General features: G+C 51.0%; 1 protein-coding gene across 10 annotated transcripts in view; it reads left to right on the forward strand.

The window, feature by feature from the left end:
- ACVR1B (activin A receptor type 1B) overlaps positions 1 to 21607 on the forward strand; it is a 33203-nt gene extending 11596 nt beyond the window's left edge. Inside the window, exons 2-10 of one of the 10 annotated variants that reach the window (XR_011684094.1) lie at positions 6559 to 6798; positions 7707 to 7955; positions 10376 to 10606; positions 11658 to 11825; positions 13342 to 13498; positions 15141 to 15265; positions 15904 to 16034; positions 16573 to 20723; positions 20808 to 21607. Coding sequence is in view for 1 of the 10 variants with exons in the window: in XM_071456082.1 (XP_071312183.1) it covers positions 6559 to 6798; positions 7707 to 7955; positions 10376 to 10606; positions 11658 to 11825; positions 13342 to 13498; positions 15141 to 15265; positions 15904 to 16034; positions 16573 to 16698 (1427 nt within the window). In the remaining 9 variants the exon portion in view is untranslated. Of the gene's footprint in view, positions 1 to 6558; positions 6799 to 7706; positions 7956 to 10375; positions 10607 to 11657; positions 11826 to 13341; positions 13499 to 15140; positions 15266 to 15903; positions 16035 to 16572 lie in introns of all 10 variants that reach the window. The other 9 variants (XR_011684095.1, XR_011684096.1, XR_011684100.1 and 6 more) reach the window with 9 other exon arrangements.
- Positions 21608 to 23950: the final 2343 nt, after the last annotated feature.

Below are 23950 nucleotides of genomic sequence, written 5' to 3' on the forward strand. Positions count from 1 at the left end.
AGAGCTCGAATCTACAGCTCCCCACCTGTTTGTTTGGATCCATTTTGGGAATGCAGGTTCTTTCATGGAGGGGGGGTTAGGAGGGAGAGAGCCAGCCCTTGGTTTTTTCCTCTTTTCTGTGGTTGATGCAGGGGGATATGGACACCTCTGTGCCCCAGGATCCTTTCAGAGCTGTAACCCAGGAACCTCATGGGGAGCAGAAGGAGTCAAACCCTGGGCTGGGATAGTCAGGGATTGAGGAGAGGTCACTCAACACTGCCAATAAATAATATTTTTTTGTTTATTGTCAGTACTGAGTGACTTCTCAGGTTTTGGTGAACAGCAGTGAGGCCCAGCCTCAGATTGAACCACAGCAAGGTTTGCTCCATCCCTCCAGTGAGAACAAAGCTTTTCAAGCTTGTTTGGCTCCATTTTGGGAATACAGGTTGTTTTCATGGGGGGTTTGGAGGGAGAGAGCCATCCCAGTGTTTTTTTTCCCTTTTCTGTGGTTGATGCAGGGGGATTTGGACACCTCTGTGCCCCAGGATCCTTTCAGAGCTGGGGCTGTAACCTGGGAGCCTCATGGGGAGCAGAAGGAATCAAACCCTGGGCTGGGATAGTCAGGGATTGAGGAGAGGTCACTCAACACTGGCAATAAATAATATTTTTTTGTTTATTGTCAGTGCTGAGTGACTTCTCAGGTTTTGATGAACAGCAGTGAGGCCCAGCCTTGGATATCAAATCCCAGCAAGGTTTGCTCCATCCCCCCAGTGAGAACAAAGCTTTTCAAGCTTGTTTGGATCCATTTTGGGAATACAGGTTGTTTTCATGGAGGGGTTAGGAGGGAGAGAGCCAGCCCTTGGTTTTTTCCTTTTTTCTGTGGTTGATGCAGGGGGATTTGGACACCTCTGTGCCCCAGGATCCTTTCAGAGCTGTAACCCAGGAACCTCATGGGGAGCAGAAGGAGTCAAACCCTGGGCTGGGCTGGTCAAGGATTGAGGAGAGGTCACTCAACACTGCCAATAAATAATATATTTTTGTTTATTGTCCGTACTGAGTGACTTCTCAGGTTTTGATGAACAGCAGTGAGGCCCAGCCTTGGATATCAAATCCCAGCAAGGTTTGCTCCATCCCTCCAGTGAGAACAAAGCTTTTCAACTTGTTTGGATGCATTTTGGGAATACAGGTTGTTTTCATGGGGGGGTTAGGAGGGAGAGAGCCAGCCCTTGGTTTTTTCCTTTTTTCTGTGGTTGATGCAGGGGGATTTGGACACCTCTGTGCCCCAGGACCCTTTCAGAGCTGTAACCCAGGAACCTCATGGGGAGCAGAAGGAGTCAAACCCTGGGCTGGGCTGGTCAAGGATTGAGGAGAGGTCACTCAACACTGCCAATAAATAAATAATTTTGTTATTATCAGTGCTGAGTGGTCTCTCAGGTTTTGATGATCAGCAGTGAGGCCCAGCCTCGCATCAAATCCCAGCAAGGTTTGCTCCAACCTGCTCCATCCCTCCAGTGAGAACAAAGCTTTTCATGTTTGTTTGGCTCCATTTTGGGAATACAGGTTCTTTTCATGGGTTAGGGTTAGGGTTGGGAGGGAGAGAGCCATCCCAGTGTTTTTTTCCTTTTTTCTGTGGTTGATGCAGGGGGATATGGACACCTCTATGCCCCAGGATCCTTTCAGAGCTGTAACCTGGGAGCCTCATGGGGAGCAGAAGGAGTCAAACCCTGGGCTGGGCTGGTCGAGGATTGAGGAGAGGTCACTCAACACTGCCAATAAATAATATTTTTTTGTTTATTGTCAGTACTGAGTGACTTCTCAGGTTTTGATGAACAGCAGTGAGGCCCAGCCTTGCATCAAATCCCAGCAAGGTTTGCTCCAACCTGCTCCATCCCTCCAGTGAGAACAAAGCTTTTCCTGCACAGGCTCTGCAGCTGAACCTTGGGCTTGTTCAGGCCGTGTCTCTGAAGGGCTGGGCTGGGCTCTGGGTGCTGGGTTTGGAGCAGGCCCAGCCCCAGCTCCAGCTCCAGCTCCTTGCCCGCAGCCGCATCGGGGGGAATGCAGCGCCCTGGCTCTGGGAACTGCTCCTTGTTTCCCTTCACCCCATCCATTTCCTTCAGCCCAGGCAGGTTTTTTATTAAGTAGATTATATGTTTGGCTCAAGAGGAGCTTTTCTTCCCCAAGGAAAAAAAGAATTCTGTTGGCATGAAAAGTCCTTTTATCCATTCCTGTCTCCTGCTTTGCCCTGGCTGCTCTCAGAGCACCTTGGAGATACCAGTGGGGGACTCTGCTTCCCTTCTGTCCCCCACCCAAGGGCAAGCAGCAGTTTGCTTTTCCCTGGCTTCTGAGAAGTTTCTGATAGAAGAATTTGCCTTTCTGTTGAAGCAAACTGGAGTTACTGGAGCCACATGAGTTGCTCTGGAATTCTCCTCTTTGCCAGGAGCTTCCCAGTGAGCCCTGCTGCAGACAGGCCTTTCCTCCCTGGCACACACAGAAAAATTGCAGAGTTCCTGCCTGCAGCTTGAAGTTTGTGGCCAACAATACCTGGAAAACCCCTCAAGGGTCTCTGCTGAGAGGTGGAGAGAAGGACAGTGTGTGCTGAAGGCTCCATTCTCTTTGTTCGAGCTGCTCTCTAACCGTGGGGATTTTTGAGGTGCAAACATAAGAATTCAAGTTAAAAAAGAGCATTTGCCGTGGGGCATCCCCCTCCTTTAGCAGGAAATTTTGGCTTTCTGCAGAGAACAGATAAGGATCTCACTCTGTCTCCAAGCTGGGGCTCTGGTATCATACCTTGCAGGTAAACTGATTTTTTTGTTGTTGTTGTTTTTTAATCCTACAAATGAGACTGAGCAGACATGACCTGCTCCTCTGCTTTCCCTCTCAGTTTCAGGCCAGATAATTCACTCAGAAGTTTACAAAACCAGTTTTAGTAGTGCATTGAAGTGTTTTGTTTGCTTTGTAGCTTCTGGAAGCAAAACTGCCATAGCCTAAATCTTGGAATTGAGACCTCAAAAATGAGTCTAACAGGAACAAAGTTCAGTTTTGTTGTATCTAAATCAAACTGAAAAGAACCTACACAGTGAAATGTGTGTGGGTTAAATGTTTTTAATTTGTACCTCGAGCTTTTGATAAGTAATAAGGGAGATGCTTTAAAAGACCATTTCCTTTTAAGTAGACATGAAGGCAGGAATGTGCCCTGGGTGCTCTTTGCCATCTCAGATTTTCATAAAATCTCCTTTATCACCAACCTTTGTTCCCCCAAGTGTGTGTATTTTTCAGAATTGTCTTTTCTGCACTCTGCTGACCATGGGAAAACACTGATCTTGGAGCTGTTTGAAGTGCATGTTACTGGAGGGGTTTTTTCCTTCCATTTCAACATTTCCTCTCAAAATCTTCAGAATGTATGGATATTCTCCACCCTTCTCAACACAGATCAGCCTGCCCTGTCCCTTTTCTGTCCTGTGTCCCTTTGCTGTGACCTGTGCTGAGCACCTGGTAGGAAGCTCCATTTGCTCATGGTTCTTTTCAAAGGTCTCTCACTCCACAGCTCCTCAGCTTTTGATCACAGAGTTACAGAACCATGAAATACCTGAACTGGAAAGGGCCCACCAGGACCATCCAGTCCAATTCCTGCTCTTGTGGAGACATCCCAAAAATCCAAATCCTGAGCTCCTGGCAGCTTCAGGAGCCTGGGCAGTGCCCAGCACCCTCTGGGGACAGAACCTTTCCCTGTACCCATCCTAAACCTCTCCTGAGCCAGCTCCAGCCCTTCCCTTTGCTCTCAGCACTGGCTTTTCACTGCAGCTTTGAATCTGTTGGTTCCAAACTAACCAGCACCCACCTTGAGCCTGTCTGAAACAGCTCACAGCAGCAGCTGGAAAAGGAGGAGCAGAGTCCAGAGAGAATTAAGTGAATAGTAATGCAATTAAGGCTGATTGATTTACCCAGCTCTCTGGGATAAGGGCTAATGGGTGTCTTCCTCCTAAAGGAACCCTGAGGAAATCAGGACCAGCTTGTTTTTCATTAAGCTTAGGGTAACATGGCCCCACACACAAGCATTGAGGGTGATTTTGTGTGTGACTTTACACTGAGAGGATTTAGATCAGCTTGGGCAGGGTTAACTGTGGCACTTGGATCTTTTCAAACCCTTCTTCACACCCTCCCTACCTGAAAGCCCATTTCTGCAGCAGGTAAGGACTTGTTTTGGATTCCCTCTGGGAAGGCTGGGAGAGCTGATGAAAGCTGCTGAAAACCCAGCTTGCTGCTAAACAAGCCCCACCCTTCTTCTTGACATTGTTGGATTCCTCTTTGTTCCCAAGGATGGCAAGGCCTGAGGATTTGCTTACAGTTTTTCAGGCAGCTTGAGAAAAGTACAATGACAGCTGGGAGGTGGAAAAATGTGGGAATCTGCCTCAGAGTTTCTCCTTCTCTTTATCCAAATAATCTTTGTGGAGAGCAGGCAAAAAGCCAGGAATTTATTTGACCCAAGGTAGTGTCTCAGATCAGGAAAGCAGTTATTAAATAAGTGGCTGATCTAGCTGGGCGTGCACGCTTGGCTCGTGCACTCAGCTGGGATTGGGTTTGCTTTGGCCTCTGCCAGCTGCTCATCCCTGGCCAGCAGGGAGCCTGCACACTCAGCCCAGGTGCAGTCAGGTCAGTCAGTTGGAGGAATTGTTGATTTTTGGGTTGGGTCTGACCCAAGGTGGGGCTGGGAGAGGATCTCAGTCGGATCTCGCCCAGATCTCGCCCAGATCTCACCCAGTTTGCAGGAATGATTTGGGTCAGGGCTGGTGGTCCCTGGCCAGCCCAGATTGGCAGCTCCAGGGAGCCTGGACACTCAGCCCAGGTGCAATCAGGTTTGAGGAATTGTTGGGTTTGGGTTGGGTCTGACCCAAGGTGGGGCTGGGAGAGGATCTCGGTCAGATCTCGCTCGGATGTCACCCAGATCTCGCCCAGTTTGCAGGCATAACTTGCTTGGGTCATGGCTGGTGGTCCCTGGCCAGCCCAGATTAAGCAGCTCCAGGGAGCCTGGACACTCAGCCCAGGTGCAATCAGGTTTGAGGAATTGTTGGGTTTGGGTTGAGTCTGACCCAAGGTGGGGCTGGGAGAGGATCTCACCCAGATCTCGCCCAGTTTGCAGGCGTGACTTGCTTGGGTCATGGCTGGTGGTCCCTGGCCAGCCCAGATTAAGCAGCTCCAGGGAGCCTGGACACTCAGCCCAGGTGCAATCAGGTCAGTCAGTTGGAGGAATTGTTGATTTTTGTGTTGAGTCCCACCCGAGGTGGGGCTGGGAGAGGATCTCAGTCGGATTTCGCTCAGATCTCACCCAGTTTGCAGGCATGACTTGCTTGGGTCAGGGCTGGTGGTCCCTGGCCAGCCCACATTAAGCAGCTCCAGGGAGCCTGGACACTCAGCTCAGGTGCAATCAGGTCAGTCAGTTGGAGGAATTGTTGGGTTTGGGTTGGGTCTGACCCAAGGTGGGGCTGGGAGAGGATCTTGGTCAGATCTCACCCAGATCTCGCCCAGTTTGCAGGAATGATTTGGGTCAGGGCTGGTGGTCCCTGGCCAGCCCAGATTGGCAGCTCCAGGGAGCCTGGACACTCAGCCCAGGTGCAATCAGGTTTGAGGAATTGTTGATTTTTGTGTTGAGTCTGACCCAAGGTGGGGCTGGGAGAGGATCTCAGTCAGATCTCGCTCAGATCTCACCCTGTTTGCAGGCATGACTTGGGTCAGGGCTGGTGGTCCCTGGCCTACCCAGATTAGGCAGCTCCAGGGAGCCTGGACACTCAGCTCAGGTGCAATCAGGTTTGAGGAATTGTTGGGTTTGGGTTGAGTCTGACCCGAGATTGGGCTGGGAGAGGATCTCAGTCGGATCTCGCCCAGTTTGCAGGCATGACTTGCTTGGGTCATGGCTGGTGGTCCCTGGCCAGCCCAGATTAAGCAGCTCCAGGGAGCCTGGACACTCAGCCCAGGTGCAATCAGGTCAGTCAGTTGGAGGAATTGTTGATTTTTGGGTTGGGTCTGACCCAGGGTGGGGCTGGGAGAGGATCTTGGTCAGATCTCGCTCAGATCTCACCCAGTTTGCAGGCATGACTTGGGTCAGGGCTGGTGGTCCCTGGCCTGCCCAGATTAGGCAGCTTTAAGGAGCCTGGACACTCAGCCCAGGTGCAATCAGGTCAGACAGTTGCAGGAATTGTTGGGTTTGGATTGAGTCAGTTGCAGGAATTGTTGGGTTTGGGTTGAGTCTGACCTGAGGTTGGGCTGGGAGAGGATCTCAGTCGGATCTCGCCCGGTTTGCAGGCATGACTTGGGTCATGGCTGGTGGTGATTGCAACAGGGGCAGGCAAAGGGCTGCCTGGACAGGCACCTCCTGGAAAGGCTCCTCTGCCTCCACAGTCTGTTTCATGCTGAAATTGGATTCTTGCAGGTCTGGAATACTGGGTATGACTTGTGCTGTTTGCAGAGCCGGTTCTTCCAGAGCCTGAGAGCGGCTCTTGAAATGGAGAATTTAAAGAAGGTTTCCTCTCCTTCCAGCTTTTGCTCTCTGTGGGTTTTAAGGGGTTGATCTTGTTTTGATTTCAGCTTTGACATGTCTGTGCTCTGACTGCAAACAAGCCAACTCCACGTGTGAGACAGACGGGGCCTGCATGGTCTCGGTCTTCAACCTGGATGGTGTCAAACACCACGTTCGGACCTGCATTCCTGAGGCAAAATTGATTCCTGCTGGGAAACCCTTCTATTGTCTGAGTTCAGAGGATCTGCGTAATACTCACTGCTGCTACTCCGATTTTTGCAACAAAATTGATTTAATGGTTCCCAGTGGTAAGTAGAGAGTGAGATAAATCATGTGTTTGAAGTGGGAGGAGAGGAGCTGTCTGTTTGGGATTGGGAATTTGGAGTTCTCAGCCCTGTTTTCACTTCTTCCCTTCAGTTGCTGCAGGAGCTTGAGCTCTGGGTTTATTTCCTTCATCTGTAAAGTGGAAATAACAAACTATTTCAAATTCAAATGGGGTTTGTGTGTTTTCCCTTTGTCACTGAGCTGGCCCTGCCTTTATCAGCTGGTGTTGCTTCCCTTCCAAGACTCCAAATCTTTTCAGTGCTGAGCACAAGTAGAGGAGCATTGCAGCAGCTTCAGAGCAAAGTGTGTGGGGAGGAAGGTGCCTGTGTTCAGAGCACATGCAGGGGAAGCAGCCCTGCCTCTGAGTGAGGGTGTGGGAAACTTCTGCTTCTCATTCCTGGGACAGAGAGGGCATGTGGTGCTTCCTCACACCTCCTACTTTCTGTTTTGGGCTGGTTTTTAGTGGGTGCTGGGAAGACTGCAGAGCCATTTTCCTTGGGAGCAGTGGGGAGGTCTCACCTGTGCTCAGAACAACAAAGAATTGTCTTCAGGTACAAGTTCACTGATTGTTGCAGGGCGAAAGGGAAAGAGGGAGCAGGGAGCCCTGGCCAACAGGTTGAGTTCAAATGGGAGGTGAACTGCAGAGTGTTCTGGAAAATCAGCCCAGAACACACTCCTGTCTAAGAGAGTGAATGAACAGCCCATAATCCCTGATCCCACAAAACTTCTTTTTTTGGGGTTTCAACTGCATTTTGCCTGCTTGATGATCAGCCCCAGGCTAAATGTCCCCAGGCTAAAATTGTCCAGGCTCTGAGAGAGCAGCAAACCACTCCAAAGTCCTCAAAGCACTGATCATTTTCTCCAAATATCTGTTTGTTTTCCTCCTGCCAAGGACACCTGAAGGACAACGAGCCCCCGTCGAGCTGGGGGCCGGTGGAGCTGGTGGCTGTGATTGCCGGGCCCGTGTTCCTCGTGTTTGTTGTCATGATCATCGTGGTCTTCGTGTTCCACCACCACCAACGGGTCTATCACAACCGCCAGAGGCTGGACATGGAAGATCCTTCTTGTGAAATGTGCCTTTCCAAGGACAAGACCTTGCAAGATCTGGTCTATGATCTCTCCACCTCCGGCTCTGGCTCAGGTATTGCGAGATGCTGGGATGTGATCGCTGGGAATTTGCACTTGGCTCCTTGGGCTGGTGGTTGCCACAGCTTGGCTGCCTCAGAGCCTGTTCAGGGGGTTTGTCATGAGGAACTTGAAGGGATGTTTAAATTCAGTCTCATGTCTGTTCAGGTAGGAGCAAATTTAACTTTTGCTCCTACCTGAACAGACATGAGACTGTTAAATTCCTCCTTAATTTAAGGAGGAATTCCTTAAATTAAGGAGGAATTTAACTAGGAATTAAATTAAGGAATTTAACTAGGAATTCCTCCTAGTTAAATTCCTCCTTAACTGCAAGAGCAAAGCTGCATTTGTTCCCAGTTTAGCCTTGGAACAGGATGTGGGTTGGAAACAGCCATTAACTGCTAACCTGTGTGTTGTTGGATGTCACCTGCATCAAAGCTGCAGGAAAATGGAGAAGATCCCAGCAGATCAACATTTTATGGTGCAGATAGTGCATTTGCACAGCTCATTTCATCCCAAAGAGCCCTTGGGTCTTCCCAGGTGGATGATGTGCAGTGTTTGCTTCTGTAGCACTTGAAAGGAGTCCCCAGAATAGATGGAAAGTCACAGTTTAGTGGTGGCTTTGAACTAGGAATGTAGTTGGGTTAAAGAATATAAGGAATTCTGCAGCAGATGGAAACTGCAGGAAAATCCACAGAGGCAGAGAATGTCACAACCTGAATTTGACCAGGGAATAAAACCTTCAGCAGCACATCTGCTGCTAAATATAAAATATTTGGGATCTTTTCTATGTATACTGTGGGCAGGTGAGCTCAGTGCTTTCTGTAAGCAATGGCAGTGATGTTGGAACTCCTTTCTTAAGATAAATTTGGGGGGGATTTCTGCTTTTTAGCAGCAACTGACTTGAAGTTCCATTCTTTGCATATTGAGGCTGCAGTTCTTTCATCTGTGGTGGAACAGAACTTCCCCAACTGCTCCTTGCTGGATCTCTGCTTCACAGCAAAATTCAGATGCTGCCCAAGCCGTGGCACATCCCACACAGGAGCTGCCACCATTCCCTGGTTTGGGTCTTGCTCAGGCTCCCAAGTTGTTATCAAATGTAGATCCTGCTGGGTTTGAGGACATTTTTCAGCCTCTGGGATTTCAGGAGCTTTTTTGCCACCACAGTGTAGGAATGTGCCCCCTGTTGACAGAGTGACCAAACTGTCCTTGGTCTCCTTAAAAAGGAAAAAAGCCCAGAAGTTTCTTTCCTCAATCAGCAAAGAAGACACCTCATAGGACCTGAGGGATTCACCTCAAACTTAAGGAGAGCCAATGGGACAGGAGCCAAAAAGTCCCACCTGAGCAATTCATTAGAAAAAGAAGAGAACAAAGGAACTGATTGCTTTTGTGGGGTGCTTTACCAGGAGCAAAAACCTCGAGTTTTCTGTATAGAGAGCTTTGTTATTTTGCCTTTTATTAAAACTTTTCTGTTTCCAACACCACCACAGAAGCCATCCTGCTGATTTTATGCCTTCTGAGGTAGCTGAGCTATCTTGGGTGTGAAATACATCTCCAAGAGTTTATAAGACCTGAATCAAGGAGACCCTTACATCAATGGTGTTTGGTTTTTCCCCCGTTGCACGTGGCTCAGTTTTTCTCCATAAAGAGCTTTGTTATTTTGCCTTTTATTAAAACTTTTTGTTTCCAGCACCACCACAGAAGCCATCCTGCTGATTTTATGCCATCTGAGGTAGCTGAGCTATCTTGGATGTGAAACAGATCTCCAAGAGCTCAAGGAGACCCTTACATCAGTGGAGTTTGGCTTTTTTCCCTCTTGCACCCAGCTCGGGTTTTCTCTATAAAGATTTTTGTTATTTTGCCTTGTATTAAAACTTTTCTGTTTCCAGCACCGCCACAGAAGCCATCCTGCTGATTTTATGCCTTCTGAGGTAGCTGAGCTATCTTGGGTGTGTGGATCTCCAAGAGCTGATGAGACCTGACTCAAGGAGACCCTTACATCAGTGGAGTTTGGTTTTTTCCCCCGTTGCACGTGACTCAGTTTTTCTCTATAAAGAGATTTGTTATTTTGCCTTTTATTAAAATTTTTCTGTTTCCAGCACCACCACAGAAGCCACCCTGCTGATTTTATGCCATCTGAGGTAGCTGAGCTACCTTGGGTGTGAAATAGATCTCCAAGAGCTCAAGGAGACCCTTACATCAGTGGAGTTTGGTTTTTTCGCTCTTGCACCCAGCTCGGGTTTTCTCTGTAAAGAGTTTTGTTATTTTGCCTTTTATTTAAATCTTCTGTTTCCAGCACCACCACAGAAGCCATCCTGCTGATTTTATGCCATCTGAGGTAGCTGAGCTACCTTGGGTGTGAAACAGATCTCCAAGAGCTTCTGAGACCTGCCTTAGATCACCCCAGGGACTGACCCTTGCCTTCCTTGTCCCCAGGCTTGCCTCTGTTCGTCCAGCGCACGGTGGCTCGCACCATTGTCCTCCAGGAGATCATTGGCAAAGGCCGCTTTGGGGAGGTGTGGCGGGGCAGGTGGCGTGGTGGGGACGTGGCTGTGAAGATTTTCTCGTCACGTGAGGAGCGCTCCTGGTTCAGGGAGGCAGAGATTTACCAAACTGTGATGCTGAGGCACGAGAACATCCTGGGATTCATTGCTGCAGATAACAAAGGTAAGAGGTGCCTAGAGCAGAGGCTTCACCACTGTGCTGCCAGTGTCTCACCACCCTTTCCAAGGAGTTTTCTCTAATTTCCAATCTAAACCTTCCCTGGTGTGACTTTAGGCCATTTCCTCTGGTCCTGTTGCTTGTTAGCCCACCTGGCTCCATCCTCCTGTCAAGTTGATCAGAGTGAGAGGGTGGCTCCTGAGCCTCCTTTCCTTCAGGATGAGCCCTCCAGCTCCATCAGATGCTTCTTAGAAGTCATCCCCACCCTTCCCCATCTCCATTGCCCATCTCTGGTCACATTCCAGCACCTCCATCTCCTGTCAAGAAGTTGAACAGCATGAGAAGGTCCCCCCTGAGCCTCCTTTTCTTCAGGTTGAGAAGAAGAGCTCCCTCATTGCTCTTCACAAGTTATCCATTCCCTTCCCCAGCTCCATTGCCCATCTCTGGTCACATTCCAGCACCTCCATCTCCTGTCAAGAAGTTGATCAGAGTGAGAGCTCCCACCCTGAGCCTCCTTTTCTTCAGGTTGAGCCCTCCAACTCCCTCAGCTGCTCTTCAGAATTATCCACTCCCTTCCCCAGCTCCATTGCCCATCCCTGGTCACATTCCAGCACCTCCATCCTCCTGTCAGAAGTTGAACAGCATGAGAAGGTTCCCCCTGAGCCTCCTTTTCTTCTGTTGAGCCCTCCAGCTCCCTCAGCTACTCTTCAGAATTATCCACTCCCTTCCCCAACTCCATTGCCCATCCCTGGTCACCTTCCAGCTCATCTTTCCTGTCATGGGGGACTAAAGCTGATTCAGTCATTTTCTCTGGGCCTCTACACTGCCCAAAACTACTCCAGGCTTCGAGCAGTTTCCTCACCAGTGCCTGGCACAGGAGGAAAATCCCTGCTCTGCTCCTGCTGGCCACGCTGTGGCTGATTTGAACCATTTCTTCCTTGCCCCTGTCGAGCTGCAGCCTTACCCAGCAGCTCTGCTCTGTCCCAAAAACCTGTGGGATGCTCAGTGGCCATCCCTGCTCTGGATCTGCCTGAGTTCCATCTCTTCCCTGTTGCAGATAACGGGACATGGACTCAGCTGTGGCTGGTCTCTGACTACCACGAGCACGGCTCCCTCTTTGATTACCTGAACCGCTACACGGTGACCATCGAGGGCATGATCAAGCTGGCCCTGTCTGCTGCCAGTGGGCTGGCCCACCTGCACATGGAGATCGTGGGCACTCAGGGTAAAAACTCAATGGGGAAATCGGGAATTCTTGAGGGGAGGATAAAGCTGGATTGCTGAAGGGAGCTTGTGATGGTGTTCACAGGGGTTTTTGGATGAGGGAAGAGATGAGGATCTGACTCCGTGTTTCAGAAGGCTTGATTTATTATTTTATGATATATATTACATTAAAACTGTACTAAAAGAATAGAAGAAAGGGTTTCATCAGGAGGCTGGCTAAGAATAGAATAGCAAAGAATGATAACAAAGGTTTGTGGCTCAGGCTCTCTGTCCAAGCCAGCTGGGCTGTGATTGGCCATTAATTACAAACATCCAACATGGGCCAATCCCAGATGCACCTGTTGCATTCCATAGCAGCAGATAATCAATGTTTATATTTTTTTCCTGAGGCCTCTCAGCTTCTCAGGAGGAAAAATCCTCAGGAAAGGATTTTTCATAAAAGATGTCTGTGACAGGAGCTGATGTGCTGTGCAGCAAACCCTGCCTGAGTCAGCCCGGCTTCATCTGGTGGTTATGGAGCAGAAATAGAGCGATTGCTTTGGCTGGCTGTGAAGTGGGTTAACCCAGGAGTTATATCACCATTTCACATCCCATCCTAAAATTGGCACTGCCTGGGTGGGATGTGAGCACAGGCAGAAGCAGAATCACAAACTCCTGACGTCTGCACCTATGCTGGGATGTGGAGTTTACATCCCTCTTGAGGCCTCTGCGTGCCACTGCATCAGTGGCGCCTCCAAAACACAGAATTACAGAATCAATCACAGAATTACAGAATCAATCACAGAATTACAGAATCAATCACAGAATCACAGAATAATGAGGTTGGAAGAGATCTCTAAGATCATCGAGTCCAACCTATGCCCTAACACCTCACCCAGACTGTAGCACCAAGTGCCATGTCCTGTCTTTTTTTAAACACATCCAGGGATGGTGATTGTACCACCTCCCTGGGAAGAGCATTCCAGTACAATTGGAGCTTTTCCCTGCTCTGTTCCTTATGAATCTAAACAGGAAAAAGTGTTGCAACAGCGGGTTTAATGCCCTGAAATCCGGTTCTGCCTCTGTGCCAGTTCAACAAATGGATTTCCCCAGCTTGACCCTTGTGACCGTGTTCAGAGGGGTCTGAGGGTGAGGGAAGAGATGAGGATCTGACTCCATGTTTCAGAAGGCTGATTTATTATTTTATGATATGTATTATATTAAAATTATACTAAAGGAATAGAAGAAAGGATTTCATCAGAAGGCCAGCTAAGAATAGAAAAAAAAAGAATGAATAACAAAGGCTTGTGGCTCTGACAGAGAGTCTGAGCCAGCTGGGCTGTGATTGGCCATTAATTAGAAACAACCACATGAGACCAATCAGATGCACCTGTTGCATTCCACAGCAGCAGATAATTATTATTTACATTTCATTTCTGAGGCCTCTCAGCTTCTCAGGAGCAAAATTCCTAAGAAAAGGATTTTCCATAAAAGATGTCTATGACAGACCCTTGGTGCTTTTTCTTTTGCTCTGCTAGGAAAACCTGGGATTGCTCACAGAGACCTGAAATCCAAGAATATTTTGGTGAAGAAAAATGGCACCTGTGCCATCGCTGACCTCGGCCTGGCCGTCCGGCACGACTCCGTCACCGACACCATCGACATCGCCCCGAACCAAAGGGTTGGAACCAAACGGTAGGGAAATGCATTGGGGTGGCTGGAACTGCCTGAACTGCAGGTTGAGCACTGGGGGAAGGAATTCTCTGCATTTAGCATTTCCCAAATGCAGCATCAGTTTTGGGCCCAAATTGGTGCCAAAGGGATGTTCCAGGTGAAGGCATTTGGTTGGCTGGAACTGCCTGAACTCTGGGTTGAGCACTGGGGGAAGGAATTCTCTGGATTTAGCATTTCCTGGTGTCTTGCAGCATCAGTTTTGTGCCCAAATTGATGCCAAAGGGATGTTCCAGGTGAAGGCATTTGGGTAGCTGGAAATGCTTGAGCTGCAGGTTGAGCACTGGGGGAATTCTGAATTTAGCATTTCCCAGTGTCTTGCAGCATCAGTTTTATGCCCGTGTTGATGCCAAAGGGATGTTGCAGGTGAAGGCATTTGGGTGGCTGGAAATGCCTGAACTCTGGGTTGAGCACTGGGGGAAGGAATTCTCTGGATTTAGCATTTCCTGGTGTCTTGCAGCATCAGTTTTGTGCCCAAATTGATGCCAAAGGGATGTTCCAGGTGAAGGCATTTGGGTGGCTGGAAATGCTTGAGCTGCAGGTTGAGCACTGGGGGAATTCTCTGAATTTAGCATTTCCCAGTGTCTTGCAGCATCAGTTTTGTGCCCAAATTCATGCCAGAGGGATGTTGCAGGTGAAGGCATTTGGGTGGCTGGAAATGCCTGAGCTGCAGGTTGAGCACTGGGGGAAGGAATTCTCTGAATTTAGCATTTCCCGGTGTCTTGCAGCATGAAATGCCTGAACTCTGGATAGAGCACTGGGGGAATTCTGAATTTAGCCTTTCCTGGTGTCTTGCAGCTGAAGTCATTTGGGTGGCTGGAAATGCCTCAACTCTGGTTTGAGCACTGGGGGAAGGAATTCTCTGGATTTAGCATTTCCTGGTGTCTTGCAGCATCAGTTTTGTGCCCAAATTGATGCCAAAGGGATGTTCCAGGTGAAGGCATTTGGGTAGCTGGAAATGCTTGAGCTGCAGGTTGAGCATTGGGGGAATTCTGAATTTAGCATTTCCCGGTGTCTTGCAGCATGAAATGCCTGAACTCTGGTTTGAGCACTGGGGGAAGGAATTCTCTGGATTTAGCATTTCCTGGTGTCTTGCAGCATCAGTTTTGTGCCCAAATTGATGCCAAAGGGATGTTCCAGGTGAAGGCATTTGGGTAGCTGGAAATGCTTGAGCTGCAGGTTGAGCACTGGGGGAAGGAATTCTCTGAATTTAGCATTTCCTGGTGTCTTGCAGCATCACTTTTGTGCCTGAGTTGATGCCAGAGGGATGTTGCAGGTGTCACCACACTGGGAGGTGTGGGCCAGCCATGTAAACCTGGCACAGGAGCTCATTGAATGCATGACAACAAACTTGACCTCACTAAAGCCTTTGGGACTTTCTTCTGGTGGGAGCCTGATGTAGTTTTGGGACATTTCTGCCTCTTTTCCCAGCTTGCTGTTGTTCTTGAGTTATTTTTTTCACTCTCTTAGATCACAGGGCCCAGTTCTGTTCTGATGCTAAGCAGAGCTTTTTCTGCTGGGAAGTGCTGTGTGGGAAAACTGATCATTTACTGTCTTCCAGAAAATTCCCTCTCAGAATGGAAATGTTTTTCATTTCTCTGTGCAGATACATGGCCCCAGAAGTCTTGGATGAAACCATCAACATGAAACATTTTGATTCATTTAAATGTGCTGATATCTACGCCTTGGGCTTGGTCTACTGGGAGATTGCCCGAAGGTGCAATGCAGGAGGTAAATGTCCTGTCCTTTGTGTGCCTGGGCCAGTGGCCATGCTTGCTCCTGGCTCTCCTCCAAACCTGGGGCTTCCATGGATCAGGAGGAGGGAGGTTTGATCAGGTTTGGGAGGTTTGAGGGAGAGCAGGGCTGTGGGAGGACATGTCCCCGTGTGTGTTGTCACCAAGGGAGGTAACAGAAGTGACTCATGACTGCTGCTAAGCCCAGCCAGTGTTTTGGATCAAGGGTGGTGGTGCTCCAGGGGTGGCTGATGTTCCTTTGGATGGGTTTTCAGGAAATGGTGGTGCTGGTTGGTGGGGGACTCCCCCAGATCAGTGTAAATGTCTTGGCACGTGCAGCTGCAGCATCATCCCACGTGTGGCAGTGGAGATTCAGTGACCCTGGCGCCTTGCTGGGAGGTGTTGATCCCAGCCTGCTGACTCTGTTCCAGTTTAGGCAGCTGCATTTTATTTCCCTGAATTTTTCTTGTTAGCTCCAATTCCAAATTCTTCATTTCTGTTCTAAATAACTGCAAAGTGTTGACGCATCTCAGCAGTGAGTCATGGGCCCAAACCTCCATCTGTCTGTCTTTAGCAAGCACAGTGGCCATGGTCCCTGTTCCCAGGAATTTGATTTTTCCCTGTTCTGCCTTTCAGGTATCCATGAGGAGTATCAGCTTCCCTACTATGACCTTGTACCCTCTGATCCTTCCATTGAGGAGATGAGGAAGGTTGTGTGTGACCAGAAATTACGGCCAAACATCCCAAACTGGTGGCAGAGCTATGAGGTGAGGTCTGCTTTCATCTCCATGGAAAGGCTGAGAGAACTGGGATTGTCCAGCCTGGAGAACAGAAGCTTTGGGCTGACCTGATTGTGGCCTTGCAGTATTTGGAGGAAGTCTGCAAGAAAAAGGAGGGGAGAATCTTTCCAAGGAGTTCCAGTGCCAGAGAGCAGGGTTAGGTGGGATATTGGGAAGAAATTCTTCCCTGGGAGGATGGTGAGGCCCTGGCACAGGATGCCCAGAGAAGCTGGGGCTGCCTCTTCCCTGCAAGAGTCCAAGGTTGGATGAGGCTGGGAGCAGCCTGGGATAGTGGCAGCTGTCCATGCCCATGGCAGGGCATGGAATGAGATGGACTTGAGGGTCTCTTCCAACTCAAACCATTCCATGACTCCCCCAGGATAAGGTAACAAGTTTTGTGAGACGTGCTCTGATTCTGGGGGATGTGGAGGCCGTGTCAGTGCCCAGGCAGAGCAGCAGCCTGGCAGGCCCAGGTGGGCTCAGGGGAAGAGCAGAGCACTGACATTTGCTGTTGTTTCTTGGCCAGGCACTACGGGTGATGGGCAAGATGATGCGAGAGTGCTGGTACGCCAACGGAGCGGCTCGGCTCACTGCCCTCCGCATCAAGAAAACCCTCTCCCAGCTCAGTGTCCAGGAAGATGTGAAAATTTAGGCTCTGAGCCTCAACAGGAGCAAATTGCACAGGAGCTGCTGTGCTAGAGTAGACATGTGATGGAGGCCTACCTCGTGTTTCAGCCCAACCTACTGCTACAACCAGACAGCGGGACCTGCAGGCTGCTAGGCAGGGGGACGGAGCCTACGGAACCGCTCTCTTCCCTGCTTGGGTATGAAACAATATCCAAAACCTTTTGTGATCACCTCCTGAGAGCGTGGAGACTTGAGAGGGACTTCACCTGAGGGATCTCAGCCATGATCCTAACTCTTTGTTCCTTTAAAGGAAATCCCTGTAAAGTTCAGTGTGCGTTGAGCACCCGTTGGTGGGGTCGGAGCCGGCCCCGGCTGCTCGGGGAAGGGGAAGGGAAGGGAAGGTTTTTCTTGCCGTACTCACGAGGATTTTTCCAGGGACTGGCACGTTCATGCAGAAAAAGCAAAACAAATGGTGCTCTCTTCCAAGAGGCTGAGCCAGAACAGTTGATCAGCTTCACAACAGCCGTTCTCTCCCTCCTTTTCTTAAGCTTGAAAAAGTCCAGCTCGGCGCCCTGACGGCCGTCGGGGCCGCCCCGGCGTGTGCATGCGCGAGGCGCGCGTGTCCCTGTGCCTCCGTGCCTGGTCATCTCCTCCGTAGCCGTGCGCTGTCTCTGCCTGTGGGTGCCTCATCTCTGTCCGTGCTTCCTGTGCATGTGCAACTCTCGAGTGTCCCCTTTGTGAGCTGTTTGCTGGTGCTCTCCGTGCTGAGTCGTGAGCCTCGTGGAGCTTGGACAGGCTGCTGCAGAGCGGATCCCCGGCTCCCCGATGGGCGCCGCCACCACGGCCCATCCGGTTGCCTCACTGCCACCCCTTCCCTTTTTTTTAAGATGAAACAAATAAGGAACTGAGAATCACTCCTGGAATCCAGGGTTTTTTTGTCTTGAGCCCCTGGGGTTGTGTGAGGTGGAGCAGGCGCTGTGGGGGAGTGCAGGACTCAGTTCCCAACTTCACCATCCAGGCAGATTCTGTGGCCAGCAGGAGCAGGGGGATCATTGTGCCCCTGTACTTGGCACTGGTGAGGCTGCACCTTTCCCTTTTTTTAAGATGAAACAAATAAGGAACTGAGAATCACTCCTGGAATCCAGGGTTTTTTTGTCTTGAGCCCCTGGGGTTGTGTGAGGTGGAGCAGGCGCTGTGGGGGAGTGCAGGACTCAGTTCCCAACTCCAACATCCAGGCAGATTTCTGGGGGCCTGGTGATGCAGCAGGACAGAGTGGCTGCACAGTGTCCTGGCTGAACATGAGGCAGCAGCGTGCCCAGGTGGCCAAGCCCAATAGCTCCTGGCCTGGATCAGGAATGGTGTGGCCAGCAGGAGCAGGGGGATCATTCTTCTCTGTACTTGGCACTGGTGAGGCTGCACCTTTCCCTTTTTTTAAGATGAAACAAATAAGGAACTGAGAATCACTCCTGGAATCCAGGTTTTTTTTTGTCTGGAGCCCCTGGGGTTTGTAATTCTGGGTAGAGGGGATTAAGTTGTGTCAGAGGTGGAGCAGGTGCCTTGGGGGAATGCAGGACTCAGTTCCCAACTCCAGCATCCAGGCAGATTTCTTGGGGCCTGGTGATGCAGCAGGACAGGCTGGGGACAGAGAGACCTGGCTGAACATGAGGCAGCAGCGTGCCCAGGTGGCCAAGCCCAATGGCTCCTGGCCTGGATCAGGAATGGTGTGGCCAGCAGGAGCAGGGGGATCATTCTTCTCTGTACTTGACCCTGGTGAGGCTGCACCTCGAGTTCTGTGTCCAGCCCTGGCCCCTCAGTTTGGGAAGGAGGCAAAGAGGCAAAGAGGGGCTGGGAACACAAACCCTGTGAGGAGCCCTGAGGGAGCTGGGGGTGTTCAGATGGAGAAAAGGAGGCTCAGGGGTTGATTTTATCCCTCTCTACAACTCCCTGAAAGGTGGCTGTGCTCAGGTAGGGGTTGGGCTCTGCCCCCAGGCAACACTGACAGAAGAGAGCACAGCCTTAAGCTGCCCATGGGGAAGTTTAGGTTGGACATCAGAAAGAAATTCTTCACTGAAAGAGTGAGTGGGTGCTGGAATCATCTGCCCAGGGGGGTGCAGGAGTCACTGAACATCTTTAAAAACTCACTGGGCATGGCACTCATGGTTCAGCTGATGAGGAGGTGTTGGGTTAGGTCATAGGTTGCCCTTGATGATCTCAAAGGTCTTTTCCAGCCTGGCTCATTCTGTGATCTCAGTTCTGGGGGTCCTCCCAGAGGGGCTGGGCAGGATCTGACAGCAGGTTGGGAATCAACATCCATCTTTTTAATCTAGGTGTATAAATATCTCCTAATGTGGAAGTGGCTGTGTCTCAGTGTGGGGTGGGGGGATCTGCATGGGTTTTCTTTTGATTCAAGGCCGAATCCAGGTGAGGGAGAGGTGGGGTGACTACAGAGACTCTGGAAGTGAGGGCTGTGGCTGCCCTGATGGCTTTGGCAGTCAGGAAGATCTGTGCTGTGGAGGTCAGGTCAGTGTCTGCAGTAGAGAACTCTGAAGCCATAACTTTTAACTGGAGTGGTTTTGATTATTATTTTTTTAATTATTATTGTTGTTATTATTATTATTATTATTATTGCTGTTGTTGTTGTTTTCTGGGAGGGTCTGGATTTTAACTTTTTTGAATATTGGTAATTCTTTCTAAGAGCAGAAAAACAATCTCTAATTATTACCTCTTGACCTGTTGGTTTGTAAAGAAATCACTGCAAAAAAAAAAAAAAAAAAAAAGGAAAAAAAAACCAAAATGCACAGCTCGATTTACACTGGAACTGTTTCTACTCTGACCTTGCTCCTGCTCTCAAAGGTGAGGTTTCATCTCTGCTCTGGCTGCCAGGGTTGTCTTTATTTCAGTCCCTCTGTTCTTGCTGTCTGTGTCCCTGTCCGTGTGTCCCTCTCCCCGATTCCCCGTGTGTCCATGACCTTGTACAAAGTGAGGAGCGTGGGTTGTGTGGGTTTGGAAGCATTTTAGGAGCTGTTTTGCACCCCCAAAGGAGATTTTGGTAGCGTGGATCTGCCCTGGGAGCAGGGCTGGGGGTCCCCTGTCCCCTCCCAGCTTGTCCTGAGTCACATCTCAGCCAGAGCTTCCCATGCACATCCCTTAAACCTGCATTGAGCAGCCAAGGGGGCATTGCAAGCCCTAAATGTCAGTTTAACCCAGCTAAACCTGGACTAAGAAGCTGAGGGGGGCACGAAATGTCAGTTTACCCCGGTTAAACCTGGACTTAAAAGCCAAGGGGGGCGCTTGCAAGCCCTAAATGTTGGTTTAACCCAGTTAAACCTGGACTTAAAAGCCAAGGGGGATGCTTGCAAGCCCTCAGTGCAGGTTTAGCCCAGTTAAGCCTGGACTTAGAAGCTGAGAGGAGCACCTAAATGTCAGTTTAACCCAGTTAAACCTGGACTAAGAAGCTGAGGGGGGCACTAAATGTCAGTTTAACCCAGTTAAACCTGGACTAAGAAACTGAGGGGGGCACTAAATGTCAGTTTAACCCAGTTAAACCCGCACTTGGAAGCCCTCAATGCAGATTTAGCCCAGTTAAACCTGGACTTGGAAGCCCTCAGTGCAGGTTTAGCCCAGTTAAACCTGGACTTAGAAGCCAAGGGGGTCACTTGCAAGCCCTCAGTGCAGGTTTAGCCCAGTTAGACCTGGACTTGGAAGCCCTAAATGTCAGTTTAACCCAGTTAAATCTGGATTTGGAAGCCCTCAATGTAGGTTTAGCTCAGTTAAACCTGGATTTGGAAGCCCTAAATGTCAGTTTACCCCAGTTAAACCTGGACTTAGAAGTCGAGGGGGGCACTTGCAAGCCCTCAGTGCAGGTTTAGCCCAGTTAAACCTGGACTTGGAAGCCCTCAGTGCAGGTTTAGCTCAGTTAAACCCGCACTTGGAAGCCCTAAATGTCAGTTTAGCCCAGTTAAACCTGGACTTAGAAGCCAAGGGGGATCTTGCAAGCCCTCAATGCAGGTTTAGCCCAGTTAAACCTGGACTTGCAATCCCTCAATGCAGGTTTAGCTCCGTTAAACCCGCACTTGGAAGCCCTCAATGTCAGTTTACCCCAGTTATATCTGGATTTGCAAGCCCTCAATGCAGGTTTAGCCCAGTTAAACCCGCACTTGCAAGCCCTAAATGTCAGTTTACCCCAGTTAAACCTGGACTTAGAGCCGAGGGGGCCCTGAGGACTCCCAGGCCGCTGGAACAGCCCGAGGGTGGCAGCTGGGGCGGGCAGGAGGGGCCAGGCCCAGCTCAGGCTCCCCCTGGCGCTCCCATCCCGCTGCCCACAGCTCTGCACTCGCACTGCACTCGCCCCCTCCAACTGTAGCCACACTGCACCTGCCTCAGCTCCGAACCAAGCCGGGCTCAGGAACAGATCAGGCGAGGAGGGCAAGGCCCCTTCCCGCAGGATTTTAGGGGAAATCTTCAGCAGAGATGGGGAAAAGCCAGCGGGAAGGAGCTAACGCTGACCATGTAGCATTTCCACAGCACTTTGTTCATGCATCGTCGGTGCCCGGGGGCGCCAGTGCTCGCCGAGCTGTCGGAGCACAGGGAGGGGGAATCGCTGCCAAGCCTCCAAAACGTTGCAGCAGCTCTGGGGGGAAAAAAAAAGGAGCAAAAAGTGCATTCCAGGCAGTTCCATGCAGGATTAGGACGGGGGGTCCATCAGCGGTACGTGGCTGCAGGACAGAACTCTTGGTACTTCTCTGCCCCTTTTTTGATTTGTTTGGTTTTGTACATTTTTCTTAGCAAAAGGACTGTATGAAAATAGCCACTTAGCCACTTTACCTCTTCAGTATGCAAATGTACATACGGTGTAAGATAGGAAATCTTTTGTTTAATATAAAAAACCAGGCTGTCGATTTCTGCTGTACATTATTAAAAGTTTGTTTTATTCATGTGAGGTGTTGCAATCTCCGTTCACTGGGAAGGGGTGGGAATTGCAGGGCACAGCTCAGTCCCTCACAACTGAAATAATCTTTTTAGAAATCCTGGGCAAAACATTTTTAATGTTGAATATTCCCATTTTTAGTGGATATGAAGCTTCCAACAGCCACCAAGCACTCGGGAAGTGCCACCAGCATAGTGGAGGTGACACAAAGAGGTGGCAGGGGGGGTTTTCCACCCAGCTGAACTTGGAGCTCCCACTCAGGGACAGACACAGAGCAGGAAGGGTCACAGAGAATAAATAAATTTGGAGATTCATGCCTGGAGATCCCCTCAGAGCATCCCTGGGGCTGTGCTGGGTACAGTGGGCACCTCCCTGCAGCATCCCCGAGTCTCCACAGCTCCAAGGAAAGAGAAATCCCACAGCAAACCACAAAATCCTGTTTGCTCCGAGGGTAAATGGTGCTGCATCAACTGTCCCTACTAATTCCTTAATTAGAGCCTCCTGCAGATGAGTTGTGAGCGGATCAAGGGGAAAATCTGGGGTCCCCCCGGGCTCAGACAAGGTGGGGAGGGGGAGGCACCATCTGGGCTCGTCCTTCCTCGTGCCCAGCTTTGTCTGAAGCTCCTGCTGTGGTCCCCAGGAAAATCCAGCCCCATCCTGCAAACGTGGGCAGCACTGAGATCAGAATATTGGGAATTTTAAAGCAAAATGAGTCTGCTCCTCCAGAGATGGAATGGGAAAACAGTCTGGGGTGGCTGCAGCTCAAGGGCCAAGCCATGACCACATTTTGGGCACAAAATGGGGTTTTCCTCATCATTCCCGGTGGTTTGGGGACTCGGGGTCGGTGATGGGCTCAGTCCCATCCTTTCCCCAGCACTTCCAACCCAGAGCAGTTCTGCTCCTGCAGCAAATTTGTCTCTTGGTAACCCCAGGCCGGGCTGTGGGCGGGAGGTTTGGGTGGAACGCCAGCGGGGATTGTTACGATCTTCATTTTTTTTGGCAAATTTTAAACAAACATTTGGGCAGAGCTCTCGACTCCAGCTGGAAAATTCCCCTCTGCCTCTCGCCGGGGCTCAGCCGGAGCCGCGCGTTGTGTCCGCAGCAGCCACCGCGGCCGCCTCCGGGAATTGTTCTTCCCTCCGTGTCCCAGCGCAGCTCAGACCCTGCAGGAGCGGCTTAAACCCCGCTGGGAGCCGGCCCGGGGGCTGCGGCCGCCCCTGCCCCAGCTCCTGCCTCCCATTAAATCCCAAATGCGGATTTGGTGGCAGCTGGCGGGGAGCGGCAGAGCCCGGCATTGCTTCTGCTCCCGGAAACCTCCCCGGTTTCTCCCCAAATCATCCCTGCGGTGATCCCTGCATCCCTGCTTGGTTCCCCACGGTGCTTCCCGTGATAATTCCCAGCAGCATCGCACCCTGCACCCTCAGGGCAGCGCCCCAAGGAGCACCTGCACCTCCACGCTGAGCCCTGCGGTGTCCCTGAGGATGTGCCCAGGACCCTCCCTCCAGACCCCCACGCTGGACAACCGAGGGATCCCCGTGCAGAGCTTCATGAAGGGCCCTCCCTCTGGACCCCCGCGGGATCCCCAAACAGGGACCCGAATTGTGCTGTCCTGATGGACCCCACCCAAGGGGCCCCTGTGTGGGACCTCCATGGGGTTCCTGAGCAGGACCCTCACACTGGACCCCCCCCACTGGACCTCCATGGGGTTCCCAAGCTGGATCCCCCCGCTTAAACCCCCACTGGACCTCAATGGGGTCCCTGAGCAGGATCCCCCCCACTGGACCTCAATGGGGTCCCTGAGCAGGATCCCCCCCACTGGACCTCAATGGGGTCCCCGAGTGGGACCCTCACATCGGACCCCCCCCACTGGACCCCCCCCATGACCCCCATGGGATCCCCAAGCAGGACCTCCCCCCCCCATTGGACCCTCCACTATTCCCCCATGGGGTCCCCGAGCAGGACCCCCCCACTGTTCCTCTGTGGGGTCCCTGATCAGGACCCTCACACCGGACCCCCATGGGGGTCACTGAGAAGGACCCCCCTCACACCGGACCCCCCCCTGGACCTCCATGGGGGTCCCCAAACAGGACCCCTCTCACTGGACCCTCCACTGTTCCTCTATGGGGTCCCTGATCAGGACCCTCATACTGGACCCCCCTCACTGGACCCCGTTGGGGTCCCCTCACAGGACCCTCACCCCAGACCCCCCTGAACTCCACGTGGTCCCGATCCGTGCCCGGGGAGCTGCCGGTCCCAACCGGACCCTGGGCGTGGTTTATCTCCAAAGCCGCGCTTTAACGCCCAAGTGGGTGGGTCCGGCCCCAAAAGGGGCGCGTCCCGCCGTGTCCCC

The sequence above is a fragment of the Agelaius tricolor genome, unplaced genomic scaffold, assembly GCF_023055355.1.
Source record: "Agelaius tricolor isolate 1412-34295 unplaced genomic scaffold, bAgeTri1.0.p SCAF_55, whole genome shotgun sequence".
NCBI classification, from domain to species: Eukaryota; Metazoa; Chordata; class Aves; order Passeriformes; family Icteridae; genus Agelaius; species Agelaius tricolor.